The sequence below is a fragment of the Protomyctophum bolini genome (genome assembly GCF_963924005.1).
Source record: "Protomyctophum bolini genome assembly, chromosome: 6".
NCBI classification, from domain to species: Eukaryota; Metazoa; Chordata; class Actinopteri; order Myctophiformes; family Myctophidae; genus Protomyctophum; species Protomyctophum bolini.
Genome location: NC_137867.1, coordinates 37,510,878 through 37,520,877, shown reverse-complemented (window position 1 = coordinate 37,520,877; position 10,000 = coordinate 37,510,878). Strand labels below are relative to the sequence as shown.

Sequence of the window (10,000 nt, the reverse complement as noted above, 5' to 3'; positions counted from 1 at the left end):
AATAGGCAACATGACTTTGGAAAAGTTTGGCAACCCCACATGGATTATTTGTATAGTAAATATGAACTACAATTATAATCTCCAATGGTCAATAATCTATTTATTAGTTACTTATAGATTCTACTTATATATTTTGTTTGATTATTTTGTATGTTATTATTGTATGTATAAATCTTTTACAATTTCAGACGAAATTCTGAAAACTGGGATTTCCGTTTATGGCAGCTCAAAAGGGGGGAAAAAGGTGCATTGTAAACTGAATGTTTATCACTGAAGCTGTCATGTTTTAACTAATAAAAAAAAACTGCCATATATCAGTGGCATGATATCGTTGACTAAAACTATGACCAAGACGAAATATGTTGACATTGACAATTTAATCATCAAATAAAAACTAGACTGTAGAACTAAAAGACAATTCATTTAGTGCTTGTTTGAATGCTGAAAAATGCAGATCTACAAGATCACAATGGCACGTTGTTCAGAAGACTAAAATATGACTAAAACTTAACAGGATTGTATTCAAAAGACTATGACTAAAACTACATCAAGTTTTGCTGACAGAATCCACACTGGTACAGTATATAGGGCAGGGATTTGTGGCGTTTCAAGTTTAAACTAGCAGGTTGGACAGAATGTACAATCGACCACTACATGGTACAGGTAGGATTAGCTCTGCTTTAGCTCAACCGTTTCAACACCAGCCGCGTAGTTACCACACAGCAATCTGTTGCCGTGGTGGTGGTGACGTGGCTGTACTGTACACACTGCACGTTACCATGGAAACCCACCTGCCAGGGTCTTTGATGATCCACCAGTTGTTGACATCTTTGAAAGGATAACAGGTCACCTGCTGCTGGTGAGAACTGCCTCTGCCATTATCATACCTACACACACAAATAGTATAAATATGCATGCACGCACGCACGCACGCACACACGCACGCACGCACGCACGCACGCACAGAGTTTAGCTTTATGGAACACAGTTTTGAAGAGCAGAGTCACAGTGAATCACAGTCAGTCAGTCAGTCATACCTTAGTTAAGTTATTCTCAAAGTGGGATGCAGGAACTATCATGGTTCCTTTAGTTCCTGCAGCACTAAAGTTTAGGGAGTTCCAAATGGACCCAGTTACAGGTCTACAACTCGGAGACTTCCTTGAAATAAAAAAGGTTTAAGACTAATATGTTCTACCTACCTCGGAGCTCTGACAGTGTGTTTTACAGTTGTCAACTTGTATAATTAACTTGGCTAAATAGTTAAATGGAGGAGTAGCATATCCTGACATTTTCAAATTCCTAGTGAATTATCCAGATGAGTATTAATAATTAGTCTTGCAAGATGCTGTTTGGATAATTTTTGGATAAAATACCCTAATTTGCTGTTAGGGTATTTTATGATGCCTCTCATAGGGATTGCATTGACAGCTGCAGTACACTGTTCTAACGGACCTGAAGTGGGGCCGCCGTTTCATTTGGGGGCGTTAAATTTGTAGGCCCTGTGTGTCTCTGTCTGCGCATATCTATTCTACGTCCGAGCATAGACATGGTAACATCCCGCCTGCCTCCGATTGGCTTACTACAAGCCGTTTGCTTTGATTGAATGAACACGTATTTGTATGATTTGATTTGGGTGTGTTCTAAATTAAAGTGTTAGTGTTCATTATCGTGTATTAATCTAATTATAGTAATCTAATACTATTATACTAAAAAAGATAAAGATCAAGTTTACACTGTACACAAAATAAACGGCATAAACAATATGCCTCTGCAATGTTTGCCTCTTCTACAAAACATAAAAGTTACTGTCGCGCATGCCAAGCTGTCATTCTCTTGTATTATATCATACTTGTATTATTTATTTATTTCCCACCACGGAGTAACCTCTTGGCAGACTATCCAGCATATAGCTATCCACCTCGGAGTAAAGTCTGGTAAGGCCGGCAGTGTCGGTAGGCCAATCAGAGGCAGGCGGGGCATTACCATGTCTATGCTCGGACGTAGAATAGATATACGCTCTCTATCTACGTGTCGTAGTACCTGATTGGGTAGTTGGCCTTGTGGGAGTGTAGCCAGCAGGGGATTGGCTGGGAGGCAGAGCTTCTTAAAGTCACCTGACTTCCATAGACCACTTCTAATGGCTGCCCCTGAGTTATTCTGGACAAACCACCCTACACACAAAACACACAAGTTACATACAGTAGCAGAAGAAGTTGTCATTCCTGAAGTTGTATCTGCACAATAATTATCTTTGTCTAGTGTGTGTGTGTGTGTGTGTGTGTGTGTGTGTGTGTGTGTGTGTGTGTACCTCCAGACTAGCCTGGAACGCGCTGCTCATCAGTTGGTCATGTGGTCCACTGCGGTGTAGAATTGACAGGTGCACGTAGAAACACACAACATACAGCACGACAGGTACAACCAACAGACATACACACCTGTACACACACTGACCAGACACACTGGCCTACAACACACGCACACGCACACACACGCACACACACACACGTTTATATATAGAGTTCATCTGTACACCTTCCTTTTTTCTCCTTCACTTCCTTTTTTTAACTACAGGGACTCACACAGCCCAAAATGAATGTGTTTCATTAAAACGTGTTCAAATTTCAATAATCGCATGTGTTAATGTTATACGTATAGGATGAAATACTGTGATCTGATTGGTGGAACTGTTCATTCATTCTTCAGTGTGTTCAATTTTAGAAAAAGCTCTCAGTTGCTAGGCGATTGATAAAAATGGAAATGAACCGGAAGTGAAAAGGTCTGCCTCCATCCGCATCAATGTAAACAGATTTTTTTTTTTAATGCATTTATCTCGGATTCTCTTCCCAGATTGCGTTATTGGTCAAAACAGGCTTGGGCCCATAACTAAAGTGTTGATGATCATGGTTGCAAAATGTATGTTTCGGGTAAATTAAAGGGTGCATTGGGCTATGCGTACCAGGAGTGCACTCCCGTATTAGTTTGTATTGCAAAGTGCACTCACTGTCCAGCACACTATCCGAACGCACCCAAAAGATCAAGCGTCAGTGCGGCACATTACGCCGAAGCTCCACTGCAGCCATCGGGGTCGTGTCAGCGTCGCATCAGCGCAGGGAATGTTCCCTTTTTAATCAACGAAGTAGGTGGAGCTTTGGCGCTACACAGCCGCTGTTTACTTCCGGTTCACGGCCCAACACTAGTGAAACAATTAATTAAGAGTAGACAGTGGTGGGGCGGAGCAGACTCACATGACTGACAGCTCTGTCTCCAATCAGCTGCCAGGTGTGATAGCCAGCCACGCCCAGCAGCAGTAGGTAGGAGAACAGACCCATGTACTTTACCCTGAAAACACACAATATACTGGTTAACACACACACACACACACACACACACACACACACACGTATGTACGCACGCACGTTATCTCTCTTTCCCCCTCTAACTCACCCTACTGCTCCAGCACAGGATAATCCAGACAACATCAAATAGCCAAACCTGAAGAGAGGAGAGGATCTGTTAACTTCCTCGCTAATTGTAAAATAGTTATGATCAACTGTTTCGTGTTTCGATTGGATCACGGTAGATAAAGTACATGCTTGTCTCAGTGTCAGATGTTATGAAGTAGGTTTGATCTGGAGTGTTGTAATATTGACATGAAGTTCTCAGCTTCCACATGTATTTGTTCTACTGACTGTACTGTATGCAGTATTTTACCTGTTAGGAGAGTTGTGGAAGCGCAGGTAGGAGAAGAACGCCAACAGCAGGAAGAAAATGAGAACGGACTCCAGCAACATGAAACGTGACTGGACGATCAGCGAGTTCTCTGGTGAACAACAAACAAGCTGCGTTCAAACATATGTAATCCATTTGTGTGTGAATACGATGTGAACAATGTTGATTTCAAATGTACAGTACATATTCATAAACATAGGCACTATATAGGCAGATGGTCGGCCAATAACATTGTGGTACCCATCTGCTAGGTGTGTGAATTTTCAGGGGAAATCAGACCTTGCAGAAGTCAGGCAGCCGGGGGCATGGAGTGGGAAATTTGGTATATAGTGTTATTTATTGGCCTAAAATATTGTATATATTATACATACAATGTATATAGATGACACATTGGGGGTGCAGGATGGCACGCCCACTGCTGGCCAGCAGCAAACTTGCAGTGTTTTTTATAAACAAACATAATAAATATTGTATGAATCACATTGTCATATTGCTCATTACTAAAGGTGGCTTTAACGTCGTCGACAAGAAAAGCGACGCCGTCGGCGCAGTTTTAGTAGGCTATATTTTAATGGACAGCAATTATAATGACTGCTGGTCCATGTAAAATGCTCTGGTTTAATCTAGTAAATCGGATTGGACCGGGTAAACCAGAAACCGTCACATGCTTATTTAGTTCCGGGCTTTTACTTGTAACGGGGTATTTCTATATTGCAGTATTTACTCAAGTAAAATATTCAAGTACTTTTTCCACCACTGGTGAGAACAGCCCAGTGCATTATGTTCTATCTACTACGTACGTACCCAGTAGGACCAGCAGCGCTGCACCCAGGGCAGCATAGTGCGAACAGCCCAGCTCCAGCAGCAGTAGGTAGGCCAGGGGGACACACAGAGAACCACACACTGCTGGCACCAACCGCAGGCTCCACACACACACACTGCTGGGGTACTCTGGACGGAGGACCACAAAACAAACACAAACACACTCAAGAGTGTCATGACGTTGACATTTTACATGACAATGCAAATAATTGCGATTAATGATTTCATTGTGCTTTTGTCGTTGAACCCCAGAACATATGAATAAAAAATTACATTTCTGTTTGTCTTTTAGGCTTTGAAGTTACACAGAAATTACAAATAACATAAATATGCAAAGAAAGGACTGATATATTTAATAATTGTGAAAATAGAGGGTATGCGCATGCTTAAAGTGAATGGCACATCGAGTGGCAAAGCTACAGGCAAAGTGAGTTTAACATTGTGTAATGTTGTTTAATGCAATCAGATATGACTTTTCTGTGTGGATGTATGGGCTGTCAAGGCCAGAAAGTCGTTTTTTTGCCACTCAGAGTCAGTAGGCGTTCCTGCATAATTCCTGGTTTGATGATGATGTCACGCGCATACCCTCTATAGCTGTTCTACAAGCTCATCGCTTGTAGATCGGCTATTTCCACATTTAAAAAAAAATCGAATGAACATAGTTTCAACATAGAAACAATAATCACGATTATTCAAAATAATTGCGATTAACTCAAATAATTGCGATTAGGCGATTATGTAACAATTGTGACAGGCCTACTCAAGAGTTCTAAATGGGTATACGTTAATAACATATAAATGTGTTAGTAAGTAACATCATAAACTGTCAGAAATGTTAGTCTCCTGAAGTCAACTGTAGGGTTGGGATAAGGGTATCTTCATGGTAACTTTAACTTATTTGGGCCTAGACCAGCACCAATATGGATGTACATAACATTTCAATAGAAAACAAAATGTGTGTTTCATACCTGCTCCGATCCTGTTCCACATGAAGTTCCCATCAAAACCTCCAAGATATGCTGGAACACACACACAATAATATATAACAGACTATGTCAGGGCAACTGCCCCTGTGTGTGCGTGCGCGTGTGTGCACGCTTGCACGCTTGCGCGTGCGTGCGTGTGCGTGTGTGTGTGTGTGTGTGTGCGTGCGTGCGTGCGTTTGTGCAACTGTGAGTGTGTGTGCAAACTGACCTCCGAAGGCTAGGATCATGTGACCGAGAGGGGGACCGCTCTCGTCGATGAAGAACACTCTCTTCATGTAGAGAGACACAAACTGACCGTAATACACCTCGTCGAACCTGCACACACAATAAAGTGACAATTAAAAATAAAATGTGATAATCGTGTGTGTGTGTGTGTGTGTGTGTGTGTGTGTGTGTGTGTGTGTGTGTGTGCGCGTGTGCACGCGTACACCACTGCTCTGGGGAAGGCCAGGTTGGTCATCCTGGTCCAGAACGACAGCACGGTGACCAGCAGCAGAACCACGTTGATCTCTAATCTCACCACCAGGGGGAGCTTCAGCCAGCCGACACACAACATGGCTCCCCTTCAGCCTGGAGGACCTGCAGTACATATGATTAGGCAGTGGTGGAAAAACATGTTTTACTTACTTAAGCAAAAGTATCAAGTACTCTGAATGTGCAGAATGCTCCATTTCACAAGTTTTCAAATTGTATTTCCGATTCTCACGTTCACAAGCCTAATCACAGTGGTGTAAAGTAACATTAAGTACATTTACTCAGTACTGTACAGTAAGTAAAATGTTGATGTATTTTTACTTAGGTTTTCAGTACTTGTGCAGTGCTTCTACTCTCTATTCTAAATCATGATCTCATGATCTCAGATTCAAATAATGTACTTTTACCCCACTAAAATTATTTGAAAACTTTACTTACTAGTTACTTTGTAGATTTTGATTATTATTATTACAAAACACACATTAACCACTTCAACCCGATATTATATAGCCTACATTTTGGGGTTTTGGCCATTTGAAACTAGACGATCCACAAGCTCACAAGCACTGAGGTGATGCGACACGTGTAGCTTGTAGAGCTTGTAGATCTGCTATTGATCGTGAAAACAAATCTTTGAATAGGGTATATATATATTCTTTCGGGGGAACGTTTTAACTCATAAAACATAATAATACTATAATAATATTTGGGGTCTGATTGATTGAAAATGTTATTACAATATCTTGATATGAAAATGTTTGAGCACTGATATAGAAACAGGATTTTCAGAAAACTGTCAGGAAGAAGATATTTGCAGAATTGACCTCAGGTAAAAAAAGAGAACATTTGTTGACACTTTACACTGTCTACTCTATAGCAGTGGTTCCCAAAGTGGGGTCCGGGGACCCCCAGGGGTACCTGAGGGAGTTCAAGGGGGGACCCATCTATTTTGTTCATGTTCATAAAGTGTTTAAAGCAGTGGTTCCCAAACTTTTTCATGTCAAGGACCCCCAAATTGACACTACTTAGCCCGTGGACCCCCATTTGAAAAGATATGCCAGGGACCCCCATAAGAGAAGACGTACACATTTAGACGTACACATTTAGCGTCTACATTTAGACGTCTACATTTAGACGTACACATTTAGCGTCTACATTTAGACGTCTACATTTAGACGTCTGTATACATTTAGACGTGCATTTAGACGTCTACATTTAGACGTCTACATTTAAACGTCTACATTTAGACGTATACATTTATTTGTTATCCGTGTTGCGAGGATGAGGGGGTACCTGGAAAAATATCTACCCCAAAAGGGGTACCTGGTCCAAAAAAGTTTGGGAACCCCTGCTCTATAGTATACCCCTCTGCTAACACTGCTAACACACTGCTACATATTGTGCAAACAGCAATGTTATGTATATAAATGTGTCCTTACCTCTGCTCTGGTTGTTGTTTGACTAATGAGACATTATGACGGATGTGTTTCGTAAACTATAGTTTAGTCTTCAGGTCCAGTCTGGACTCTGTGGTGACTTTTCTCGGTTTTCTCTGGTTTGGTTTTTAGTGCAGCCTGCTGACATGGATCGATGCTTTCTGGGTTGACTAGTACAAGCTGGATCGCTGATTCGCGATCGCTGATTCGCTGCTCTATAGTTAGTACTCGGCACTCGGCTGGAAAGCCTGTTGTCACGGAAACAGCCTAAACAGGTAGCCCTGTTTTCTTCATGAACAGAGCTATGGATGCTCTTGTCTTTTAACAGGAACAACTCTGGCTTTTCACAACACATTTTCACACAAAATGAGTTCACACGCACGCATGCATTGAAATTAATGAACGTGTTTTCGTTTGTTTTTCTTGCATGTCATTACTGTAGTCTGCCACTTTAGCAGTGGAGGGAAAGTAAGTAACTACCATAGATACTAAAAGTACAATTTTGACATGCGTATTTTTTAATGAATGACTAGTTGCACTGGAAAGTGTATTTGGATGGCTGGTGCAAGGAGAAGTCACCACGCTAAATATCATAACTGAAGTTGTGGACATTGAAGTGATGCACATCAGCGTCGGAGATATGAACAGGCACTGTCAGATCAGTTACGCAACTTTTGAATATCTGCCATTGAGCCCCATTGTAAATTTGAAAGCACTATATTTCTAAAACTATGAAACATTTCAAAGATTCCTTTTCAGGCAAACATGTCCACCGTAAGATGAACCTAAGTAGGCTAGAATGTGGTTGCTAGGTGTAAGTATGTAGGACTAGTATGGGAATTAAAGCGGTTAAGAGGATTTTATTAAATGCTGGGACGTTTTGATTCATCAGACTTCATCAGAGGAAGGGTGTCACTGCATTTAATGAAATCTGACTCTGAATGGGAGCTATCGACAACAATGGACTACCAAGGAGGAGGTTTGATGTCAACACACTAAAATTCAAATGGGACATGTTTCGTCTGCAATCTGCATGTAGAACATGGTTGTCTGTGTTGCTAAGCAAACTGATGTTCTACTGTAAACCGTGGGCAGGACAGACAGGTGTTGAATTACACTTTATTAGCAGATATAATAAGTCAACATTGCATACTTCAATATAGCCTACATCATGTGTCATATTAACAACTACATACACATTTACACGCATAAAGTGACAGCATAATAATAATAATACTAATGTTCTTCTTCACATATTCAGTGCCAAAATCTTTGTTCGCCGTCTGGCTGACAGGCAGTAACACTGCTGTTCTGTCTTACTTGGACACACAAAACAAACCTGTGAGTCTGAGTATAAAGCCATATTAGTACTTAATAGTAATATTAATCATTATCTTTATTAGTAATAATAATAGATATTTTGTAAGTGCCATCATGAGGCAAAGCAATTGTGTCAGACTGTCAGTCTGCGTGGTCAGACACGCACGTCACAAGCCTTAAGACAAGGAGAAGCAGCATGCAGAGATCAACAGCTATCTAGCTGTCTGTGTTTATCGAGCAACACTGACGCCATCCCATCATGCACTGGGAGGACCAACACTTGAAAGAACCAGAAGATTCTTCTTTTCTCTCCTTCTGAGGAGGACAGAATTAGACACGCAGAACGCCTGACACAATGCATTCTGGAAATTGTTGAGTCGAGCTAATATAAAGGTTTGATTTTACTATAGTATTTTCCCCACTGATATCTGTCCATAGAATAATGGATGTAGCAACGTGACGCCTCGAGTTTGGCAAATTGTCAGTCGACATTTTGGATAAAGGCTGTCATGGACATCATGTGTCTTTGTAGCCCATACTTGGATGAGAGACAGTGGAGCTGGGGAGACGCATTGCTATGCATCATCCTGATAGCGACTTGTCGATTATAATGGAGCCACGCCCGTAAGCATACCCGCATGCTTTATCGTCTATTTTACTCTAAATGAGACTAAAACATACAAAATAAACAGCATGCTAAAGGTAAACTTACTTTTTAACAACTTTTGATGAACTTGATGATACTGTGTATGTGTGTGTATGTTTGTGTGTGTGTGTGTGTGTGTGTGTGTGTGTGTGTGTGTGTGTGTGTGTGTGTGTGTGTGTGTGTGTGTGTGTGTGTGTGTGTGTGTGTGTGTGTGTGTGTGTGTGTGTGTGTGTGTGTGTGTTTGTGTCATAGTTTGCTATTGTTAACCACTTAAACCCTCTAAACCCCCGACTAGAGTTACAACAACTCTACTTTGAACATTTGTTTCCGTCAGCTCTAACAAAAGATAGCCGATCTACAAGCTCCCATTGCTGGGGTTCAAGTGGTTAAAAAAATCATCTTTCTCTTCTTGCCACCCTTCTCTCTCCTGCTTCTCACAGCACCATGGTAGTGATGTGGTGATGAACCAGTGAAGCAGGGTGGTGCGTCAGGCCAGTGGGCGGCGGTGGGGGCTGTGGAGCGGGTGAGTGGGCCCCCTGACCTCCTCCTGTGACCACGGCTCCGACGGGGAGGCTGCCAGCAGGCGG

The 10,000-nt window shown here is 41.6% G+C and overlaps 2 protein-coding genes across 2 annotated transcripts in view; both read right to left on the bottom strand.

Annotated features, from left to right (window-relative positions):
- Window positions 1-7,585, bottom strand: part of pomt1 (protein-O-mannosyltransferase 1) — a 12,874-nt gene extending 5,289 nt beyond the window's left edge. Inside the window, exons 1-11 of the mRNA XM_080765097.1 lie at window positions 7,451-7,585; window positions 5,966-6,116; window positions 5,746-5,852; window positions 5,520-5,570; window positions 4,534-4,680; window positions 3,712-3,820; window positions 3,445-3,492; window positions 3,246-3,339; window positions 2,309-2,464; window positions 2,041-2,171; window positions 792-887 (exon numbers count right to left, since the gene is read on the bottom strand). Of these exons, the coding sequence (XP_080621223.1) occupies window positions 792-887; window positions 2,041-2,171; window positions 2,309-2,464; window positions 3,246-3,339; window positions 3,445-3,492; window positions 3,712-3,820; window positions 4,534-4,680; window positions 5,520-5,570; window positions 5,746-5,852; window positions 5,966-6,093 (1,067 nt within the window). The 5' untranslated portion in view covers window positions 6,094-6,116; window positions 7,451-7,585. The remainder of the gene's footprint in view (window positions 1-791; window positions 888-2,040; window positions 2,172-2,308; window positions 2,465-3,245; window positions 3,340-3,444; window positions 3,493-3,711; window positions 3,821-4,533; window positions 4,681-5,519; window positions 5,571-5,745; window positions 5,853-5,965; window positions 6,117-7,450) is intronic.
- Window positions 7,586-9,847: 2,262 nt separating this feature from the next.
- LOC308316992 (PR domain zinc finger protein 12-like) overlaps window positions 9,848-10,000 on the bottom strand; it is a gene marked incomplete at both ends in the record, with an annotated part of 5,268 nt that continues 5,115 nt past the window's right edge. Inside the window, one exon of the mRNA XM_080765782.1 lies at window positions 9,848-10,000. This exon is cut by the window's right edge and continues 350 nt beyond it. Coding sequence (XP_080621908.1) covers window positions 9,848-10,000 — 153 coding nt within the window.